General features: G+C 43.1%; 3 protein-coding genes across 11 annotated transcripts in view; all 3 read left to right on the forward strand.

The window, feature by feature from the left end:
* Positions 1-865: 865 nt before the first annotated feature.
* On the forward strand, positions 866-9,034 carry LOC111822995 (zinc finger protein 571-like). The gene is given in 5 exon segments (XM_023764979.1): positions 866-997; positions 3,581-3,707; positions 5,715-5,788; positions 7,875-8,870; positions 8,873-9,034. Coding segments are annotated over 5 exon segments (1,251 nt in total). The 5' UTR covers positions 866-982; the 3' UTR covers positions 8,912-9,034.
* Positions 900-23,905, forward strand: part of LOC111828438 (zinc finger protein 501-like) — an 84,938-nt gene continuing 61,932 nt past the window's right edge. Inside the window, exon 1 of the mRNA XM_023764977.1 lies at positions 900-997. Coding sequence (XP_023620745.1) covers positions 983-997 — 15 coding nt within the window. The 5' untranslated portion in view covers positions 900-982. The remainder of the gene's footprint in view (positions 998-23,905) is intronic.
* The window catches only part of LOC102416810 (zinc finger protein 420-like), a 35,225-nt gene continuing 14,971 nt past the window's right edge, over positions 3,652-23,905 (forward strand). Inside the window, exons 1-5 of one of the 9 annotated variants that reach the window (XM_023764956.1) lie at positions 3,652-3,707; positions 5,715-5,788; positions 17,445-17,591; positions 20,281-20,326; positions 20,810-20,936. In XM_023764956.1, the coding sequence (XP_023620724.1) occupies positions 20,285-20,326; positions 20,810-20,936 (169 nt within the window). In that variant the 5' untranslated portion in view covers positions 3,652-3,707; positions 5,715-5,788; positions 17,445-17,591; positions 20,281-20,284. Of the gene's footprint in view, positions 3,708-5,714; positions 5,789-15,141; positions 15,344-16,510; positions 16,682-17,444; positions 17,592-20,280; positions 20,327-20,809; positions 20,937-23,905 lie in introns of those variants that run through there. The other 8 variants (XM_023764955.1, XM_023764958.1, XM_023764962.1 and 5 more) reach the window with 8 other exon arrangements.

Genomic DNA, 23,905 nt, shown 5'->3' on the forward strand with positions numbered 1-23,905 from the left:
TATTCACTCAGAGAGGAGAGACTTGTCTGTAGGGCATGGGTCGCTTGTCATTTCCTGGGATGGCAAGAAGGGGGTGACTTGAGTTTATCACCACAGGATGCTTTTTCAAGGACTGTTAGAAGCCTAGGTTTCTTGTTGTGTTTTTCCTTTTTGTTTTTTATTTTTCTCTTCCATGGATATAGTTTTTCTATGTCTGATACTTAATTTATATTTTAAAAACATGCTGAGATAAATTCTTTGGCTTTTTCTCAGATCACCTGAGGAGTTTTAAGAAATGACATCAGGCCTTGTGGGAAGGGTCAGTGATTGAGCATAGGCCTGGGAACCAGGAGGTCATGGTTTGATTCCCGGTCAGGGCACATGCCCAGGTTTTGGGCTTGATCCCCCTCTAGATCAATGCTACTCTCTCATTGATGCTTCTCTTTCCTCTCCCTCTTCTTTCCTGTCTGAAATCAATAAAAATATATTAAAAAAAAAAAAAGAAATGACAGCAGGTGCACTTTCCCCCATGGATTTGGACAGATGCTCTGGGTGGGGCATCTTTGGTTACTGAGGGCCTCCAGGTGATTGGAAGGTGAGGACGGGGGATTAGTAGGAGGGGTGCAGGATGCCTTTGTGAGAGTGGGGAGCAGGCTTTGTTCAGGGGAGGTAAGGGGGTGCTCTGTTTAGTTTGGGGGTTCAGGACAGCAGCTCACGTTCTCATTTCTGTAGGAGTTTGTGGATGTCTTTGGAAGGAGAGACACATGAAGACACACACTCAAAAACTCACAGTGCGGTCTCCATGTAGGAGCTCATTGTTCCTCACTCCTATGAGAACGGACAGGAGCAGGTGGCCTTTCCTCATTTCCAGGTCCCTCTGACTGTGAGTGTCGTGTGAGCTGATTAAGACGCTCAGCTGACGTCTTTGAAGGCACATTCTGTGACTCCTCAACATATCCTCGCCTGAGACAACAACCCAGACCCTGATCAGGACCAGGACCAAATGGCTGCTTCTCAGGTAAAAGATGTGTCCTGGGTCACAGGCTATGTTTGCTTTTCTTCTGACATCTCTGGATTTAGAACCTGCCCCTTCTGATGTTGGTGCTATTCATGCTCTTTCCCTTTACGTACTTATTTAATTACTGTTTTTCTTACGATAGTCAAGGTCAGCAGTTTATATAGTTTTGGCCTTTATCCCAATGCCTTCTGTGCATTCATGTTATGCAGGCTCCACCAGGTCAAGAAGATTTCCCACCTTTAATGACTTTCAACTACTGAAAACATCCCTCTCTGACAGATTAATCTTGGGAGGCAGCCATGTCTAACACCCCTACCGGGATGGGGCCAGGGGCTCTAATATCGGTGAAGAAGAGAAATGAAGTTTTTAGGTTCAAATGGCTGCAGCATCAGCTCTGTAGATCAGGGGTAAGAAAATGCACATTTTACAGCTCAGAAAAATCTGAAAAGAAGAATAAATAGAAGAGACTTGCTCACTAGATTAGTACAAAAGTCTTGCTATTTAAATGTGCTGATAGCTTGCAGAATATGAGAGATACACGTGGATTGACACTTGTAAAAATTAATGTTGTTTGTGATCATTTTCACATAATGATTTTTTTATTGATATATTTTTGCCAGTGATTTCACAGCCGTGATGTCCTGTCCTTCTGTGTCACCTAAGACCCATTGTTCCAGTCCACCATGGCAGAGGTGCTCCCCTCACTGTAGAGTTAATAGTCTCCCTTTATCAGTAACAAGGGCTTAGTAGGGACTTATTGAGAGATGTGCAAAAACCATCACATTTCATCTGGAAACTCGCCTCTTCTTTTTACCTCTGTTTGCTTTGAAAAATAAACGCTCTACTTCTATTTCCTACAGATCATTGGCTTTTGACATGGGAGCTTTAACCAATCAGGACTTGTTCCTGTAAATTTTCATTATATTCTTTTTTTCCCCCCAAATATATTTTTATTGATTTCAGTGAGGAAGGGAGAAGGAGAGACAGAAACATCAATGATGAGAGAGAATCACCATTCAGCTGCCTCCTGCACGTCCCCCACTGGGGATCCAGCCCACAACTCAGGCATGTGCCCTTGACCGGAATCAAACCCGGGACCCTTCAGTCCGCAGGCTGACGCTCTGTCCACAACCGGCTAGGGCAGTTTTCATTATATCCTACACTCATGTCATGGACATACTCTACATTATCACTTTTTTTTATTTTTTGGAAAGTTTACAAAAATCATATTAATGTATCTTCAATTCAGTTAAATTTATATGATTATAGTCAACTAATGATACACAAAAATTTTCAAATAAATGAGTATCTAAGAAATAATAGATCTAATTTGTTTTCCATCGTTATGTGAGTTTCTCTCCTTATTGTATTTATACTACACTAGAGGCCTGATTCATGAAATTCATGCAAGAGTAGGCCTTCCTTCCCCCAGCTGCTGTCACCGGCTTCCCTCCCGGACCCAGGCTTCCCTCTGGCACCTGGGACCTGGGCTTCCCTCACAGTCCCGGCTTCATCTGGAAGGTTGTCCGGAAGGACATCCTGTCTAATTAGCATATTACGCTTTTATTTTTGTAGATGAGGGGTATCATTAACAAATAGATTCATGAAATTTATGGAATGGAATCACAAAATGATCTTGATTTCACTGACCTGACAATTCTGTTTTCTATCACTTTTATATTGTACATAGTTCACATACGTGTGTCTCTCTCTATATAAAATGGTAACATTATTTGAGATATTTTTTCTTATTTGCTTAAGCTGTCTTTATTGTTCTCAGTTGCAGAAACTGCTGTGAATATTCATGAGGTTTCTTTATGGGCATTGACCTGTGGTTTGTTTTTTTAATTGTAGATTGAGTTTGGGATAAAATTGAAGGTTTACTTTTTATTATATATTTCACAGAATATTCTCATATCAAAGGCGGAATAATCTTGTTCTAAAATTACTCATAGTAAATTCTAAATAGGATTATGGTCCCAATGTCTCCTATTTTAAGAGAACTAAAATTCCTTAAAAATACTCTTTCAGTTTAAAATTGTGTATGAACTTTGTCCTTTCTTTTCTGTTCTGTTCTATTCAGAAATATAGCACATGGACCACAGACATTGGCATCATAAGTAAAAAGTGAGCTTGTTACACATGTAGAAACACAGGCCCCATCTGAGAACCCGGATCAGAACCTGTGTTAGAAAAGTGCAGTTTGTTGTCATCTGTGTTGCCCTTGAAGAAGTGCTTACACTTCCCATCTCACCATGACATCTCCAGCTGAGAAATATACACCACTGACCCTGAACGATTCAAATACAGCTCTCAGAAATCCCTATGCCTGTGTTAATGCCTTAATTTTAAAGTTTATTTTCCTGCAAAATAAAACCTCTGCAGTGAATTTGTGGACATGTGTCATCCACATTTGTCAGTGTTAGAAAACAAATCAGAGAATGTTACTGGGTCAAAGTGATCTTATTGGGTAAATCAGGATACTCTCCTAGGTCAAAACAACTTCTCCTAACACTGTTTTCGTGTTGGGTGACATTATGAACTCTTCTGGTGACCTCTTGGTAAATGTGTCTTTTCTTTCAGGGACAGTTGTCCTTCAGAGATGTGGCCATAGATTTCTCTCAGGAGGAGTGGGAATGCCTGGATCCAGTTCAACAGAAATTGTACCTGGATGTGATGTTAGAGAACTACAGCAACCTGGTCTCCCTGGGTGAGGATGACTTCCTTTCTGAGTCCCTACTCCACCCACATAGTGTTGTTTTCTTTATTATTTTAACATCTATGGGGAATTCTGTTTTCTATGGTAGATTTTCTGATTCTTGCTCTCAAGGTACAAATTGGGGGTTTTCTGGTACAAAAGAAAAGATTTGTGATGCATGTGAAGTAGGAAATCAGTGTTTGAAATTTTTACATGTTGTCTAGACCTGTGGTCGGCAAACCGCGGCTCACGAGCCACATGCGGCTCTTTGGCCCCTTGAGTGTGGCTCTTCCACAAAGTACCACGTGCGGGCATGCACGTACAGTGTGATTGAAACTTCGTGGCCCATGCGCAGAAGTCGGTATTTTGTGGAAGAGCCAGTATTATGTGGAAGAGCCACACTGAAGGGGCCAAAGCCACATGTGGCTCGTGAGCCGCGGTTTACCGAGCCGCAGTTTGCCGACCACTGGTCTAGACTAATTTAGGTACTATCTGAAAACAGTATATTAGAAAATAATCCTATATAATAAAATCCTAACATGCAAATCGACCGAATGGCGGAATGACCAGTCACTATGATGCACAGTAACCACCAGGGGACAGACACTCAACGCAGGAGCTGCCCCCAGCCAGCAGGCCCCAGGCCAGCTAAGGCGGTTGCCAGCAGGGGGGGGGGGCAATCACCCTGCCGGTTGCTCCACAGATTGGCCCTGAGGCCTAGGGACCCTACCCATGCACAAATTTCGTACACCGGGCCTCTAGTTTTCTAGAATATTCTAACATTCTACCATGTCTTCTGACCAGAGGACAAACTGGATTGGAAATGAGAGAATCTCTATCAAAACTCATGGTCCATTTTCTAGTAAATAGGTCTTGCTGTCTCTAAGCAAGTCTTTGTCATCTTTTCAGTTCAAATGAAAGAGCACTTTGGTCCATGGCTGGGGTTCTCTGTTGCTTAAGAGTGTTATCCCTGTCCACCAAGGTTGTGGGTTTGATCCCCTTTAGGACGAATACAAGAAGCAGCCAATGATGCCTTGTTCAGTGTGCTTCGGGTTAGAACTTCAGCCTAGAGTTTCTGACTGCCCACCAAAGGCCCAAAGGTCCCTTTCCTTGTCAAAAGCACACATCTGGATTGCTGGTCAATGATTCTCATCATTGATGCTTCTATCTCTCTTTCTCCCTTCCTCTCTGAAATCAATAAAGATTTGCATATATTGCATATATAAAGAATATATGCAATATATATTCTCTCTCATAATTGAAACATCAGTGATGAGAGAGAATCATTGATCGGTGCCTCCTGCACACCCCACATTGGGGATTAAGCCCACAACCTGGGCATATGCCCTGACTGGGAATCGAACCATGACCTCCTGGTTCATAGGTCGATGCTCAACCATGGAGATATGCCGGCTGGGATATGTGTGTGTGTGTGTGTGTGTGTGTGTGTGTGTGTGTGTGTGTGTATTTTTTTAAAAATATATTTCTTGCCCTAGCTGGTTTGGCTCAGCGGATAGAGCGTCGGCCTGCGGACTCAAGGGTCCCGGGTTCGATTCCAGTCAAGGGCATGTACCTGGGTTGCGGGCACATCCCCAGTAGGGGGCGTGCAAGAGGCAGCTGAATCGATGTTTCTAACTCGCTATCCCTCTCCCTCTCCCTTCCTCTCTGTAAAAATATCAATAAAATATATTTAAAAAAAAAAAAAAAAATAAAAATAAAAATATATTTCTTAATTGATTTCAGAGAGGAAGGGAGAAAGATAGGGAGATAGAAACATCAATGATGAGAGAGAATCATTGATCGGCTGCCTCCTGCACGCCCCCTACTGGGGATCAAGCCCGCAACCCAGGCATGTGCCCTTGGTCGGGGTCAAACCTGGGACCCCTCAATCTGCAGACTGATGCTTTATCCACTGAGTCAAGCCAGCTAGGGTTGTATATTTTTTAAAAAAGTAACTTGGTCAGTAATTGCTAGTAAGTTTAATATCATAACTGTGAAACTTTGTATCATATCTTCCAGCTACCTTATCTGAAGACAAACAGGCCATGCTACAAAAGGCAGAAATGGAAGATTTATTCCCTAAAATAATACTGGTAAGATAATGGAAGGTATGGCTTTGATAATGTACATTTAGTGAAAGCCTTGGAATTAGAGGAAGAGTGTAAGATGAGAAGAAAGTATGTTAATATTGCCATAATAATATTCTTGTTATTTAAGGAAGTCAAAGATATCACACATTTGACAATACTCCTAATTTCCATTAGTTTTAGCTATCCATTAATTATAGCTGTAGATTAATGTGAAATAAATGTGAAATGTTTCTAAATGTGAAAACCAAGTATAATTTTTTTTAATCTTATACATTCTTGGAACATAAATAGGGAAAATCTAGAGTCTCACATAAGCCATACTGTAAATAATTATAAAAATTGTTTACAATGTAGTCTTGGATTAAACTTTCAATAAGTCATTTATAGAATTTAGTGATTTATAATGCACAGATAATGTTTAAATGCAATCAGTTTGGTGGTTTCTTCATTAAATGTCTCATTATGCTTCCATTGATAAATAATGTTTTTGAAACATGTCAATAATTTTCAGAAACAGGAGTATTTTATTAAAAAAAAAAAAGTCTTTATTGATTTCAGAGAGAGGAAAAGAGAGATAGAAACATCAATAAGAGAATCATTCATTGCCTGCCTGCTGCCTGCCCCCCATTGGGGATTGAGCTCCCAACCCAGCCATGTGCCCTGATGGGGAATTGAATTGTGACCTCCTGGTTCATGGGTTGACACTCACTCAATGAGCCACACCAGCTAGGCAGCAGTGTATTTTTTATTTCATTTTATTTTATTTTAATTGATTTCAGAGAAGAAGGGAGAGAGAGTGACATAGAAGGATCAATGATGTGAGAGAATCAATGATCAGCTGCTTGCTGGATGCCCCCCACTGGGGAATCAGTCCCCGACCCAGGTATATGCCCGGACTGAGAATTGCACCATGACTTCCTGGTTTATAGGTCAGCACTTAATCACCAAGCCACATGGGCCTGGCAGGATGGTTGTTTTTTTAATTTTTTTTCTGTTTTGTTTTGAATCCTTACCCAAGGATATTTTTCCCTTGATTTTTAGAGAGCAGGAAAGAAAGACACAGAGAAATATCGATTTGAGAGAAACACATTGGTTGCCTTCTGCATGTGCCCCAAACAGGGCTCGGGCCTGGGAGGAGCTTGCAACTGAGGTACATGCCCTTGATCAGAATTGAACTCGGGAACTTTTAATCTGCAGGTCTATCCATTGAACCAAACAGGCTAGGGCTGGAATGTGTGTGTGTTTTTTTATACCATCATGATTTAATAGTTACCACAAAATAGTTATTTGAAAAAAGTATACATGTATAATGAAATAATAGCTTTCACTAAATGCCTTTCCACCTTCAGTGATTACCAGAATACATGTATTGAAGATAGAGGTTACCAGTGCAAGGAATATTGGAAAAATTTTAACCACGAGTCAAATCCTAATAAACATCAGAAAATTCAGCCTCCAGAAAACTGTTATAAAGGTGCAAAAGGCTTTGACCCAATGTCAAATCTAAATATACATCAGTTTATTCATCCTGTAGGGAAGACAAAGAAACAAATTAAATATGACAAATCATTTAAGCAATCTTCAAATCATACTGAACAAGATAATATTCATACCATAGGGAAAGGTTACAAATTTAATCCATATGAGAGAGTTTTCAGTCAAATATTCAGTCTAAATAAATTTAAGAAAATCCCTGCTAGAGAAAAGCATTATACATATAAAGAATGTGGTAAAGCGCCCTGACTGCTTTGACTCAGTGGATAGAGCATCATCCTACGGACTGAAGGGTCCCGGGTTCGATTCAAGTCAAGGGCATGTACCTTGGTTGCGGGCACATCCCCAGTAGGGGGCGTGCAGGAGGCAGCTGATGGATGTTTCTCGCTCATTGATGTTTCTAACTCTCTATCCCTCTCCCTTCCTCTCTATAAAAAATCAATAAAATATATTTTTAAAAAAAGAATGTGGTAAAGCATTTAATTTTCTTTCAAATCTGTGTGAACTTGAGGGAATTCATACTGGAAAAAAGCCCTATAAATGTAGAGAATGTGGCAAAGCTTTTTGCAACACCTCATCTCTTACTTATCATCAGAGAGAGCATACTGGAAAGAAGCGTTATAAATGTGGAGAATGTGGCAAAGGATTCAGTAATACCTCAAGTTTTAATCGCCATCAGAGAGTTCATACTGGAGAAAAGCCCCATAAATGTAGAGAATGTGGCAAAGCCTTCCGTACCGCAACAAACCTTACTTGTCATCAGAGAGTTCATACTGGAGAGAAGCCCTACAAATGTAGAGAATGTGGCAAAGCCTTTAGCAGGTCCTCATCTCTTACTTATCATCAGAGAGTTCATACTGGAGAGAAGCCTTTTAAATGTGCTGATTGTGGCAAAACTTTCCGTGTAGCATCAGACCTTACTTATCATCAGAAAGTTCATACTGTAGACAATCCTTATAAATGTGAAGAATGTGGCAAAGCCTTCCGTGGGCAAACAGACCTTACTTACCATCAGAGAATTCACACTGGAGAGAAGCCTTATAAATGTGAAGAATGTGGCAAAGCCTTCCGTGGACAAACAAACCTTACTTATCATCAGAGAGTTCACACTGGAGAGAAGCCCTACAAATGTAGAGAATGTGGCAAAGCCTTTAGCAAGTCCTCAACCCTTACATATCATCAGAGGGTTCATACTGGAGAGAAACCTTACAAATGTGGCAAATGTGGCAAAGCCTTTAGCAGGTCCTCATCTCTTACTTCTCATCAGAGACTTCATACTGGAGAGAAGCCTTTTAAATGTGCAGATTGTGGCAAAACTTTCCGTGTAGCATCATCCCTTACTTATCATCAGAAAGTTCATACTGGACAGAAGCCTTATAAATGTAAAGACTGTGGCAAAGCCTTCAGTGGGCCAACAAACCTTACTTATCATCTGAGAGTTCATACTGGAGAGAAGCCCTACAAATGTAGAGAATGTGGCAAAGCCTTCAGTGTGCCAAGAAATCTTACTTATCATCAGAGAGTTCATACTGGAGAGAAGCCCTACAAATGTAGAGAATGTGGCAAAGCCTTTAGCAGGTCCTCAACCCTTACATATCATCAGAGAGTTCATACTGGAGAGAAACCTTATAAATGTGGCCAATGTGGCAAAGCCTTCAGGAGGTCCTCAAGGTATAGAGTTCATCAGAGTATTCATAGTGTTGGGAAGCCTTATAAATGTAAAGAATGTGGCAAAGCTTTCAGGGGGGCAACAAACCTTACTTATCATCAGAGAGTTCATGCTGGAGAGAAGCCCTATAAATGTAGAGAATGTGGCAAAGCCTTTAACCAGTGTTCCTGCCTTTCTGTACAGCAGTGTCCATAGTTGAGAGAAGTGTCACAGATGTTAGTGTTGTTAGTCCTTTACTAACTGCAAGAACTTAGTATCACAGAATTTATACTGGGAAGAAGCCTTATGATTGTGAAAAATGTGGAAAAGCCTTCAAAAGCTATTCATATCTTACTGTACCTGAGAGACTTCATCCTGAAGAGAGACCTTTCAAAAATAGAGAATGTGCTAGCGCTTTTATCCACTGCTCAAAACTTACTCAACATAGAAAATTTATAGTGGAGAGAAGCCTTATAAATGTAGAGAATGTGGCAAAGCCTTTCGTGTGGCATCCTTACTATGTAGAAAATGTGAGATAGCCTTTACTCTGGGAAATGCTGATTGTTGGTTGGGAAAGACCCTGATTTTTTTTCCTGCTAATACATCATTACATTTCTTTATTTGCCGCACTTATGAGTTCTATTGTAGGATATGGTTGTTGAAAATTATTGTTAACTGCTATTTATATACTTTGTGTAAGATAATTTTTAAAAACTAATGCATTGTCTATATTATGAAAGAAAACCAATACTAAATTATATTACTTAAAGAATAGATTTCCATAGGATATTAAAATGTTGATTTCAAATTAGGGTAAGAAGCAATATATTTCATGGTTCATTTTGGATGGTATTACATTTTTTTTTATTGATTTTTTACAGAGAGGAAGGGAGAAGGAGAAGGATAGAGAGTTAGAAACATCAATGAGAGAGAAACATCAATTCAGCTGCCTCCTGCACACTCCCCACTGGGGATGTGCCTGCAACTAAGGTACATACCCTTGACCAGAATCGAACCTGGGACCCCTCAGTCCACAGGCCGCCACTCTATCCACTGAGCAAAACCGGCCAGGGTGGCATTACAATTTCTTAATTTAATATATTTTTTCTAACCATTTCTTCCACACACTTTGACCCAGATTATATGTTTCACTTTCATTTTTCCTATTAAACACACCAGGGCATACATAAATCAGTGGATTGTGTTGAGACTTTGTGACTTGAAAATGTATATAAGATGATGACAGGGTGTGGGAGCCATGCCAGAGTTTTCAGATAGTCAAGGCTAATTAGAGTGTGGAGGCCTTGTTGATAGTATGCCAGACGGTCAAGGCCACTCTGAACATGGGAATCTTAATCAAATGTTCAGGGCTGAGCAACCATAAACAGGTGTGAGGACAAGAATTATGGAACAGTGTGCATGCATGCCTTGCTGAAGCCAAATCATTGATGTCACTGTTGGCAACTTGCCTCTTTTGTGTAAGTACTATTAAAAGTACATTACTAAGGCTAGAGAGCTCAGTTGGAGCTGAGAGCTGGTACTGCTATGATGTAAGGCTAAGAGCTTAGATATAACTGCCATGTTAACCAGCCAGTGTGCTGAGAGAGAAGCTCAGAGGTAGTTACTAAGTAAGGCTACAGAGACCAGGCTTATCGGGCAGGGGAGACAGGAGAAGCTGCTAGGGCAGAGAGTTCAGATCTGCTGCTATGTGAGGCTCTAGGTACAGAGGCTGTTGAGGGTGCTGCCGCTTTATGGAAGAGATGTATGTGTTCACCAGCCAGTGTTCACCAGCCAGTGTGCAGCTGCCGTGTATGGAATTTTGCTGTGAAGAGCTATTTTGTCTGTTGGCATTATGGCCCCTGGCTTTTGCAATAAAGACTGATTCGTATACACTCACAACTTCTCATTGCTTCTCTGTCTAAGACCTGGCATCCAAGAAGGTCCAGTCCCTAGTCAGAGAGGCTCGGGTCCAACAGTTAGTGTAGTGGGCAGGGTTCGAGAAGGAACCTGCCCAGATAGTTGACATAGTCCAGGAGAATTCAAAAGAATATATGGACTCAGAGCAACTCAGATCAGCAGAGCTGTGCAGTACTCTGGCTGCATCTGACCCAGGGACAAAGTAAGTGTTTTATGAAGATGAAGAAAAAGTGTTCCTTCAGGTCTGTGGCTCAACAAAAGTGTTGGAGTGACACATGTTTGTGAACTGAAGTCTTTTCATGTGTGAGTTTGCCATGGTTGGTGCTTGAAAATCAAGTATGGGGAGGTCAGCAAGCACACAGTAAAGTAAATGGAAATAGAGGGATGAAGGAAATAGTCCCCAAGATTGTAGATGTGGTTTGTAACGAGACCATCTCCATTGCCAAATGCCTGGGGCTTTTCCACCATTTCTTTGTGATTGGTGTTCATATTCAGAACCAGCTTACCTACCAGGGAAAGTGAGGTTTCCGGTACTGTTACCATGGCATCTGACACCCAATGTCCTCCACTTCAAATTTTTTCCCATCCCAAAGTAATACATGTTTTGTTTATAGTGACCTTAATTTTCCAGCTGCCTATGGTACCATATTTCAATGATCCAGACTTCAAAAATGAATGACTTGATTTGCAGGCATTACTCAAAACATTTAAATACGATTCATCCCTGATTGTTAAAACTTACCATTACAAAATAATGTGAGGAGTAATATGAAGTTAAAACTCAAAACCCTGGCAATGTCTAAATGAGGGACATGGCTCTGATGTTCTTTTTAACTTTGTTAAATGCTGTTATTTTCTTTCTTTATTTTTGAGATTGAGTACTGATTTCTTTTCACTGGATTCAGAATGTTATCATGGGGTCTGGGCCCAGGTTGGGTCTGCCTAACAGCCCCCTCCCTAATGTGTGGGTTTTTGACTTTGTGTAGAAACCTTTCACAATAAGAGTCCAGATGAGTTTTGAGAGTATTCTTATTAAAGCTAGAGATAGTGAAACAGGGCTTACGTTAGGAGAAGCAAGAGGAAAGTCAGGAAAATGGGGGCCTTACAGCCCATTTCAGGGGGTTAGCTGGGGTGTAGCTGCTGCTGCCCGCTACTTCTGTGGCTGTAAAACTCGGTTCCCTTAAAGTTTAGGAGGAAAACAGCAAAGATACAAGGCATGGGTGTGCTCTTCCTAGAGCCAGCTGAGGATTCTTGGTCTTGAGGCTTTTAGTGTTCCTTTTGAGGGCTGGTATGCTAGGGGAGGTCTTTGGGAAGGGTCTTCATAGAATATTCATTAACTCTTCAGATGTGATCTTCAGTATGTTAATTAATGAAAATATGTGTAAAGGGGCTGGGGTTATTTTCTGGTTGGTTTTATTTTTAAAGAATGTTATTGAAATGGGGACGGACTGAAACCAGCTTGCCCTGGGGACTGTCTGGAATGAGTAAAGCATTTGCTCCTAAGTGTCCTTGGTTAGAGAAGATATCCTTGTGATTTATTAGCTGGCTGAAAATTGCTCAGATTGTTTGGTCTTGTCTAATTTGTCTCAGTTTTCCTTATTCTACTTCCCTTATCCTAGCTTTTTACCACTTCACCTCAATAATACATTCTAATGTCCACTTTAGTTTTTCTTTGTCCCATGGTTAGTCACAAGCATGTTAGTATTTTCCAAATACTTGACAATTTCCAAGAGATTTTTCTTTTATTGATTTCTATCTTCAATCCATTGAGGTCATAGACATATTTTGTATGACTTGAATTCTCTTCAAAATTGTCAGGAATTGTTTGATGGCCCATCAAATGATTTCTCTTAGTATAGTACTTTGTGCATATTTAAAGGTGGTGTATAGTTCTTTTGGTAGGTGGAATGTTCTTATGAAGAAAAGTGTAATTTTTTTCTTTTGTGTGACAAAGATTTCATTCAACATTGAATTTTTAGAGGAACATCATAATACAAATTTGTATATATATATTGATTTCAGAGAGTAAGGGAGAGGTAGAAACATCATTGATGAGAGAGAATCATTGATCGGCTGCCTCCTGCAAGTCCTCCACTGGGGATTGAATCCTCAACCCGGCCACTAGCCCTTACCAGAATCAAACCTGAGACCCTTCAGTTCTCAGGCCAATACTCTATCCACTGAGGAAAACTGGCTAGTGCCATAATATTAATTTTTGAAGGGAATCTTACACATTTTGTTAGTAATGATCTTGAAGCCCTACAAAAATTAGGTAAGGCAAATGCAGTGATCAAGGGAAAGATAAGAGAAATAAATAAGGCCAGGCTCGGCCTTGAATTGGCCCCTCCCCTCCATAGGTTTCTGCCCACACTTGCCACACTGTGCTCAGCTTAAGACTACCCTATGGCGATGTGTTGAGGCATATCCCATGCAACCCTCCCATCCCATGAAGTTTAAACTCTGGAAACAACTCAGGAGATGAATCAGGTGGAATCTAATCCTTTGCACCACTTTTCCCACTTTATTGTTGACTAGAGGCTTAGTGCACAAAATTCGTGCATGGGGGTTGGGGGGTCCACTCTAAACTGCTTTTTAATGAAAACCTTTCATTTCAGACCATCCTTTGTGGTTACTTTAGGTATCTGAGGTTGCAAGGCCATCATGCAGGCCTTCCCTGAGTTAACCAGGTGAGCATGTGGCCCCTTTTCATCCACACCCACTTCGCCTCAAGGCCCTTGGAGCTCTGATGGCTCCAGGCCTGGGATCTGCAGACACTTCCCTGCTGACCCCCCACAATCCACCCATTTAGTAAGAGGCTTGAAGGGAGCATTTCAGATTTGCTCCCTGGTTTGTTGTCTTTGTTTCAAAAAAATAAAATAACAAGCCTAGATTGCCTGGGAGAGTACAGTTTCCATGAGGTGAGAACATGGTGTCCCCATAAGAGGCCACCTGCCCTGTAAGGAGGAGCTTTATGGGAGACTTGACTGCAAAGCAGAGGCAGAAAGCAGCAAACCAGGCTGTGAGGAGATCAGGAGAGGGAATGAGAGAGACAGACACTTGGGAGGGAGAAAGGGTCAGTGAGGGATCAGAGGGGATGTGGGAGGGACTGGACTGTCATGGTAGGAGTGAGGGGGTAACTCGGGAAAGTAACCTGAGGAGGAAGAAAGTGGAGAAGTAGGTTGGAGAAGAGGTAGCCCCAGAGAGAGGAGGGGAGCTGATAAGGAGAGGAGCCCTGGTGAGCAGCAGTGGGGGCCACACAGGAGGCCGCACTTCAGACAGAGACACTGGTTCAGAGAAGAATTAGGAGAGCAGGTGCAGGGACAGAAAGGGGGGTTTAGGGATGAGACAGCAGAGGGAGAGGCAGCACTGAGAGCCAGCCAGCTGTGGGTAACAGGACAGACTAACAGAGGCTGCAGAGGGGACACAGGCATGGGAAGAGAAAGACACAGACATATGGAAATAAATATCACAGTTCTTCACATTAGAGAAAAATTACAAACTGAATTTGGAAGGACTTTAGGCAGGATGAGTGTTCACAGCATCAGAAATACATACTGGGGGATGGTGTTAAAATATAATGAATAGGACAATATATTTAACCTAGAGTTAAGCATTACTAAACATCTATATATAGAAGCCTAAGCGACCATTATGATCAAATGATCTGTCAACAAGTTGCTATGTCGCACACTGACCACCAGAGGGCAGATGCTCAACGCAGGAGTTGCCCCCTGGTTGTCCCTGTGCTTCCACAGGGGGAGCTCAGCTCAGCCAAAAGCTGGGCTCACAGCTGGTGAGTGCATCAGCAGTGGCAGGAGCCTCTCCCACCTCCACCCCTCCCCACACACACACACCTGCACGGCAGCACTAAGGATGTAGGATGTACGATTGAGGGCTAAGCTGTCAGTCAGACATCCCCCCCAGGGTTGGAGGGACACCCCCCCCTCCCAACCCCCAGTGCATGAAATATGTGCACCGGACCTCCAGTTAGTCAATATACATGTAAGAGAAATCTTACAGATATAATGTGTGTAGCAAAGATCTTATCCAAAATTGAATCTATGGAGGTTACCATAATGTTAATTGTGGAAAGCAATGTTACAAATATTAGGAGTAATGATGTGGGTAATTCAAACGCAATGAACAAGGAAAGGCTGTCCCCAATAGGAGCGAGATGCAAGCAACCAGGGCTGCCCCCTCGCTCCTGCCCCTCCCTCCCTCCCTCTGTCCCTGCACAGGCCTGGCCCCCGGGCTCGGCCCCGCCCCCATCGCGGAGTCGCTCAGCTCAGGCTCTGGCCCCGCCCACCCCGCAGGGAGGCGCATGCGCAGTTCCTTGCAGACGCGGAAGCGGCCGTGGAGGGGAAGGTGGCGGTTCCCCCTGAGGAGGGTGTTTGTCTTTAAAGCTGACGCTCCCGGTCCCCCTCCCCGCAGGGAAGGCTGAGGGCGCTGCCGGCGCTGAAGTCCTTGTTGGGGTCCCCGCCCCGGAGCCTCTCTCAGCGGTGAGTCCGCGTCCGGGAGGCTGCGCGGTGCGGGCGCCACGTTCCTTTGGGAGGAAACGGAGGCCCCGGCCCGTGGTCTCTCCGCCTGTGGCTGTGGCCACCGCCTGCCGCGCGGTTTTCCTGCTGAAAACCGTTCCCGGGGCCGCCGGTCCTCCCCGCGGGGCTGAGAGTCTGGGTCAGGGGGTTCCCGCCCTTTGCGCCCCTCCCCCCGCCCGGCGCTTTCTGCCCAAAGAGCCCGGATGGCTCCCGGCCTGGGGGTCTGCACCCCCCTCCTAGGCACACCCCCATTTAATAAGGGGTCTGCCTGCCGGGGAGCACAGTGTCCATGGGGGGCTCAGGGGGAAGAACGCGGTGTCCCCTGAAGAGGCGACCTGCTCGCAGGGAGGGGCTTTGTGGGGGCGGGGACCCAGGCTGGGGGGTCAGGAGAGGGAGTGAGAGACAGACACGTGGGCGGGAGGAAGGGCAGCGAGGGGTCCACAGAGAGGGGCCCATAGAGGGTGTGGGGGGGACTGGACGGGACGGTAGGAGTGAGGGGGTCACTCGGGAAAGGAGCCTGAGGAGGAAGGAAGTGGAGACACAGGGAGGAGGGGGAGCCCAGAGAGAGGAAGGGGGGCTGAGAGGGAGCGGGTCCTGGGGAGCAGAAGTGGGGTCCGCACAGGAGGAGGCACTTGAGACAGAGACACGGGTTCAGAGGAGAAGAGTTGGGGAGCGAGTGCAGGGACAGAAAGGGGGGCTCAGGGATGAGGGAGCAGAGGGAGCAGCCCTGAGTCAGCAGCTGTGGGAGCGGGACAGACGGGAACAGGCAGCAGAGGGGCCGCGGGCGTGGGGAGGGGAAGACGCAGACGTGTGTGGAGATGGAGCCTCAGAGACCAGGAGAAAGAGCCCCTGAAGGGAAGGAGGTTTCAGGAGTTTCATGGTCCAGGTGTAGGACAGACAGAGAGAAAAGGGGAGAGAGAGCAGGAGAGAGGGGGGGACACAGGAAAGGACCACAGTGGAGAGAAAGGGAGCAGGAGACAGAGACAGATCCACAGACAGAAATACATAGTAGTGGGAGGAGGGGAACCCTAATTTGAATGAGAGGTGAGCTGATGGGATGTGGATGGTTAAGGTGTGATATACCAGGCTTTATAGATACAGATTTTAAAGTATATTTTTTATTGATTTCAGGTTCACAGGGAGAGGGAAAGAGAGACAGATAGAAATAGTAATGAGTAGAGACAATCATTGATCTGCTGCCTCCTGCATGCCCCACACCGAGGATCTAACCTGCAACCTGCCCATATGCCCTGACCTTATGGTTCATACGTTCAAGCTCAACCACTGAGTCTTGCTGCCTAGGTGTGCTTATATATTTAATTTAACATTGGCTGAATTGTTTTAGTTATACAGATTTGAATGAGAATGACAAATCTCCAGATTATGAGACTTGGTAATTTTATTATTATTTGCTTCCAGTTGCAACCCTTAGTCACTCAGAGGGGAGAGACTTATCTGTTGGTCATGGGTCTCTTGTCATTTCCTAGGATGGCAAGGAGGAGGTGACCTGAATCTGTCATCCATCACCTGATGCTTTTTCAAGGAATACTAGAAGCCTTAGCTTTGTTGCTGTGGTCTGTGGGGGTTGTGTGTGCTTCCATGGATTTACTTTTTCTATGTGTGACACTTCATTTATTATTTAAAAACATCTGAGATAAATCCTCTGGCTCTTCTCAGATCCCCTGAGGAGCTTTAAGAAATGCCCTCAGGTGGGCTTTCCCCTGTGGAGTTGGACAGCTGCTCTGGGTGGGGCATCATTGGTTACTGAGGAGCTCCATGTGATTGGAAGGTGAGGCCAGGGATTAACAGGAGGGTTGCAGGATGCCTTTGTGAGAGTGGGGACCAGGCTTTGTTTAGGGGAGTTAAGGGGGTGCTCTGTTTGGTTTGGGAGGTCAAGGCAGCAATTCACGTTCTCATTTCTTTAGGACTTAGTGGAAGTCTTTGGAAGGAGAGACACATGAAGACAGACACTAGAAAATTCCCAGTGTGGTCTCCAAGTAGGAGCTCATTGTTCCTCTCTCCTGTGACCAAGGACAGGAGGGCATGACCTTTTCCTCATTTGCAGGTCCTTCTGACTGTGTGTGTGAGGTGAGCTGATTAACAAGCTGTGCTGACTTCTTTGAAGGCACATTCTGTGACTCCTCAACATAGTGTCACCTGAGAAAACATCTCAGACCCCGATCAGGACCAGGACTAAATGGCTGCTTCTCAGGTAAAAGATGTGTCCTGTGTCAGTGGCTGTGTTTGCTTTTCCTTGAACATCTGTTGATATATTTCTCTTTCCCTTCCCACACCTGTGTCTCCTCTTCTGCCCCTGTTACAGTCTGTCCTGTTACTCACAGCTGGCTGACTCAGTGCTGCTTCTCCCTGTGCCCCGTCATCCCTAAACCCCCCTTTCTGTGCCTGCAGTCCTTCCCACCAATTCTTCTCTTCTGAACCAGTCTCTCTGTCTGAAGCTGGCACCCCCTTTGTTGCCCACACTTCTGTGCACCAGGACCCCTCTCCCTCTTAGTCCCCTCCATCTCTCTGGGGCTCCTTCCTCTTCTCCATATTTCTCTACTTTTGATGTTCTTGCCTTTCCAAGTTTTTTTCCTTTCCTTATTTCTTTCCTTTTTTCTTATGATAGTCAGGTCAGCATTTTCTATATTTCCCTCTCTTTTTAAATATATGTTTTATTGATTTCAGAATGTAAGGGAGATGGAGAGAAAGAGATAGAAACATCAATGAGCAGAGAGAATCATTGATCAGCTGCCTCCTACACCCCCCCCACTGGGGATTGAGTCTGAAACCTGGCGTGTGCCCTGACCAGGAATGGGAACCTGCCCTCCTGGTTCATAGGTCAGCGTTCTTCCTCTGAGCCACTCTGGCCCGGCTATACTTCTCTCCTTTGTCCCAGAGCCTTCTCTGCATTCATTTTATGCAGCCTCCCCAAGGTCAGGAAGCATTGCCACCTTTAATTAATGACTTTGAACTACTCAGAACATCCCTTTTGTGACAGATCCACCTGGAAAGGCAGCCATTTATACCATCCCTATTAGGATGGGGTCAGAGGCTCGTATATCTTGAAGAGGGAAATGTAGGTTTTAGGTTCAAGTGGCTGCAGCATCAGCCTCTTGATATGGGGTAAGAAAATGCACATTTGACTGCTCAGAGTAGCTCAGAAAGTTCTGAAAGAAGAGTAAATAGAAGAGATTTGCTCACTAGATTAGTACGAAAGACTTGGTAGGTAAATGTACTATTAGCTTACAGAATATGAGAGTTACACGGGCATTGACAGGTGCAAAAATTAATGTTTATTTGTGATTATTTCCACATAATGATTTCTTAATTGAAGTATTTTTGCCAGTAATGTCAGTAGTGGTGACCTGTCCTTCCAGGTACCTTAGTCACCTGATACCCATTGTCTCAGTCAACATGATGTTCACGTGGCAGAGGTGCTGCACTCACTGTAGAGTTAATAGTCCCCCTTGCTCAGTAAGAAGGGTTAGTGGGGGTTTAATCAAAGTTGTGCAAAGACCATTACTTCATATCTGGAAATGTCTCTATTCTTAGTTTGTGTTTGCTTTTTAAAATGAAGGGCTTACTTTTATTTCCTACAGATCATTGGCTTTTGCATGGGAGCTTTAAACAATCAGGCCTTGAATCTTTAAATTTTCATTATATTTTATACTCATGTAATGGACTTACCCTTCATGATCACTTTTTGAATTTTCTAGAAAGTTTCCAAGAATGATATTATTATTATTTTTTTAATACATATATTTTATTGATTTTTTACAGAGAGGAAGGGAGAGAGATAGAGAGTTAGAAACATTGATGGGAGAGAAACATCGATCAGCTGCCTCCTGCACACCCCCTACTGGGGATGTGCCCACAACCAAGGTACATGCCCTTGACCGGAATCAAACCCGGCACCCCTCAGTCCGCAGGCCGACGCTCCATCCACTGAGCCAAACCGGTCAGGGCTCCAAGAATGATATTATTAATGTATGTTCAGTTACATTAAATTTTTACAATATAGCTCTGCACTAATGACACACAAAAATTTTGAAAGGAATGTACTAGTAAGAAAAATTTGTTCCCCCTGTTTGGTGTGGATCAGTGGTAGGGGGTTTGATTCCTGGTCCAGGGCAACTAGGTCCTGGGTACGTATGGTAGGCAACTAATCCATGTGTCTCTGTATCTCTTTTACATTGATATCTCTCCCCCCCCCCCACTCTCCCTCCCTTCCTTGCTCCCTCCCTCCCTGTCTTTTCCCTTTCATGCCTCTACCTCCCTGCATTCCACTTTCAAAATGTCAATGAAAAAATCTCCGCAGGTGAGGATTTACAACTACAAAAAGGAAATAATAGGTCTAATTTGTTTTGTATCCTTATGTTTCTCTCCTTATTGTATTTATATAAAACCCAAAGGGGATCATACACAAATAGATTCATGAGATTTACGGAATCACTAAACCATCTTGATTTCTTAGTTGTAAAATGTGTGTCTCTGTGCCTAAACTGTTAACATTATTTCAGCTATTTTTTCCCAAGTACATTTTTATGGATTTCAGACAGGAAGAGAGAGGTAGAGAGAGACAGAAACATCAATGATGAGAGAGAATCATTGATCCGCTGCCTCCTGCACACTCCATGCTGGCATTGAGCCCACAACCTGGTCGTGTGTCCAGACAGCAATCGAATCTGATCTCTTGGTTCATGGGGCAGCACTCAACCACTGAGCCACACCAGCTGGACCATGCAGAATAATCTTATTCTAAAATTACTCATGTTAAATTTTCCACTAAGATTATGGTTCATATGTGTCCTTTTCCATGAGAACTGTAAATTCCATTAATGACCCTTTTAGTTCAAAGTTCAGTATGAATTTTTTCCTGTTTTCTTTTTCTGTGTATTCAGAGGTATGGCACCTGATGTGGACACATTGACATCACAAGTAAAAAAAGTGAGTTTGTTACATGTGGAAACACAGGCCCCATCTGAGAACCTGGATCACAATCTGTGTCTTTACAGAAGTTCATTTCATTGTGGTCTGCTTTACACTTGAGAAGAAGTTCATATACTTCCAACACACCATCACATTTATAGCTGAGAAATATACACTACTGACCCTGAACGATGATGCAACACAGCACTCAGAAATCCATATGCCCGTGTCCACTGAGTCAAATCAGCCAGGGCTATGCCTTAATTTTAAAGTTTATTTTCTTGTAAAGGAAAATCTGTACTGTGCATCTGTGTACATGTTTCATCCTCATTTGTTAGTGTCAGAAGACACATCAGAGAATGTTACTGGGGCAAAGTGATCTTATTGGGTGATTCAGGATACTCCCCTAGGACCCAACCTCTTCTCCTAACACTGTTTTCATGTTGGGTAACATTATGAACTCTTCTGGTGACCTCTTGGTCAATGTGTCTTTTTGTTCAGGGACCGTTGACATTCAGGGATGTGGCCATAGATTTCTCTCAGGAGGAGTGGGAATGCCTGGACCCAGCTCAGCGGAAATTGTACCTGGATGTGATGTTGGAGAACTACAGCAACCTGGTTTCCATGGGTGAGGATGACTCCTTCCCGAGTTCCTACTCCACCCCCACAATTTTTTTTCCTTTATTATTATAACATCTCTAAGGGGCTTCTGCTTTCTATGGTAGATTCTTGCTCTTGAGGAACAAATTGGGCCCTAGCTGGCTTGGCTCAGTGGATAGGCCCAGTGGCCTGCATACTGAATGGTCCCGGAATAGATTCTGGTCCAGGGCCAATCCCTGGGTTGCTGACTGGCTCCCCAGTAGCGGGTGTGCAGGAGACTACAGATCAGTGATTTTTCTCTCATCATTGATGTTTCTCTCTCTCTCTTTCCCTCTCCCTTCCTCTCTGAAAGCAAGAAAAAAAATATATTTTTTAAAAAGGAACAAATTGGGGATTCTTTGGTGTAGAAAAGAAAGGCTTTGTGATATGAATTAGGAACACAGTGTTTGTACACTTTACATGTTGTCTACAGTAATTAAGGTAATATCAGAAAATAATATTTTGGAAAATAATTTTCTAGAATATTCTAATATTCTACCATTTCTTCTGGCCGGAGGACGACCTGCATTGGAAATGGGAAAGCTTCTATCAAAATTCACACTCCATTTTCCTGTTTTAAATTTATTTTAAGATTTTGTTTATTTCAAGGTGGAAGGGATGGTTAGAGATGGAAACTTCAGCTGGGCATTAATTGATTTTTTTGTATGTGCCCTGTCAAGAGGTCAAACTTACAACATTGGTATATCAGTACGATCCTCGAAGTAACTGGGCTAACTGGGCAGGCAGATTGGATTCTTTCACTTAGATCTATGTATCTAGGTTTCTATCATGTCTTTTCATGGCTTGATGAATTATTTTTTTACAGTAGTGAATAAGACTTCATTGTATGTACTTCACTATATTTATAATCCATTTACTTGTTGATGGACCTCTGCATTGCTTCCAATTTTTATAAATTATGAATAAACAGCCCCTTGTAGGCTTTTGTGTAGATGAAAAGGTTTAACTCTTTGGCTTAATAGTATGGAGCCCAATTATTGGATCCCATGGCGAGTGTATATTTAGTTTTATAAAAACCTCCAGACCATCCCCACAATGGGCTGTAGCATTTGGCATTTTCAGCAGCAGTGATTGGGAGTTCCAGTTGCTCCACATCACCAAGGCAGTTGGTGCGTTCAGTGTTCTGGATTCTGACCTGTTCAGTGGTGGTTGAGTGTTGCTTGGCTGTGCTGTTGTTACTTGTCATTGTTTTAATGTGAATTTCCTTAGTGACATAAGATGTGCAGGATCTTGTTAACTGATATTCTATGTGTATGTATTTATAGTGCTGTGGCGTTAAGGTGTTTGGCCATTTTCAGTCATGTTGGTTCTTTTGTCCATGTTGAGTTGGAAGATTTCTTTGTGGTTTTGCATAATTGTCCCATGCATGTTGACTTTTTTATTAATGTGGTAGTGGCCCCATGCACGGATTCGTGCACATTCAAAGGAAAATAATTAGAAGAAATATTTTAATATCGTTACTTTCCCTCTCTGTATAATAGAAGTGTCTGAGTTGAAAGAAAATGAGTTAAATGTATATGAAAATAATATATACTTTAAATTGATTAATAAATAAAGAATAACAACATGATACAACAACAACAAAGACCTGATAGAAAAACATGATATAAAACAACAAAAACATGATATAAAAACAACATTGATACAAACGACTAATAAATTGATTAAACTTATTCTAATATCTCCCTATGTAACACATTAAAGAGTGAAATACCAACAAACACCTAACAAGATGACAATCATTTTAGAGTAAAAACACTCATTTAAGAGTAAAAACACTTGTGATGAGGTTTTTACAACTCTAACGTCACATGCTCTTTGAGAGAAAGCAACATATAACTGACTATATCTGAAAATAGATTCAGGTAGGAATATTCGTACTCTGTCTAGAGTTTGTTCTTGTGATTTATTAATAGTTATTGCAAATGCTGGCATCATGAGAAAGTGTCTTCGAATTATTTTATATGGGAGGCCAGTGTCAGACAAGGACAAATATCGCACTTGGGCGAGTCAACATTTATTTTTCTTTTTTTTTTTTTAAATATATTTTATTGATTTTTTTTCAGAGAGGAAGGGAGAGGGATAGTTAGAAACATCGATGAGAGAGAAACATCGATCAGCTGCCTCCTGCACACCCCCTACTGGAGATGTGACCGCAACCAAGGTACATGCCCTTGACCGGAATCGAACCCGGGACCCTTCAGTCCGCAGGCCGACGCTCCATCCACTGAGCCAAACCAGTCAGGGCAACATTTATTTTTCAATTGCCAGTGCTCGTCATATGTTCTGGGTGGTCGGACAGGTGTGTGGTCAGTCACTTAGCCTTTTATATATATACTAGAGGTCCGGTGCATGAAATTTGTGTACGGGTAGGGTCCCAAGGCCTGGCTGGCGATCAGGGCCTATTGGGCCTTCCAGCTGCCGGCTGGGGCCTTCCTTCCCTGGCTGTCATCTGGGGCCTTCCTTCCCTGAATACCAGCTGCCAGGCAGGTCCTTCCTTTATTCCATGCCACTTCCTTCCTGGTGGTTAGAGCATGTCATACCAAGCAACTGAACTCCCTGTCTCTCAGTCAAACTCCCAAGGGGATTTCAGAACCGGTTTGGCTCAGTGGATAATGCGTCGGCCTGCGGACTCAAGGGTCCCGGGTTCGATTCCGGTCAAGGGCATGTACCTTGGTTGCGGGCACATCCCCAGTGGGGGGCGTGCAGGGGGCAGCTGATCGATGTTTCTCTCTCATCGATGTTTCTGGCTCTCTATCCCTCTCCCTTCCTCTCTGTAAAAAATCAATAAAATATATTTAAAAAAAAAAAAAAACTCCCAAGGGGAGACTTTGCATATTAACCTTTTATATATATAGATTATATATATAGGTTTTGGTTATATTATGTAGTTGTCTTTCTTTTCTCCTTTTCAGCTTTAAGATACTTAGTTCCATT

Source organism: Myotis lucifugus, unplaced genomic scaffold (genome assembly GCF_000147115.1).
Source record: "Myotis lucifugus unplaced genomic scaffold, Myoluc2.0 scaffold_365, whole genome shotgun sequence".
Lineage (NCBI taxonomy): Eukaryota > Metazoa > Chordata > Mammalia > Chiroptera > Vespertilionidae > Myotis > Myotis lucifugus.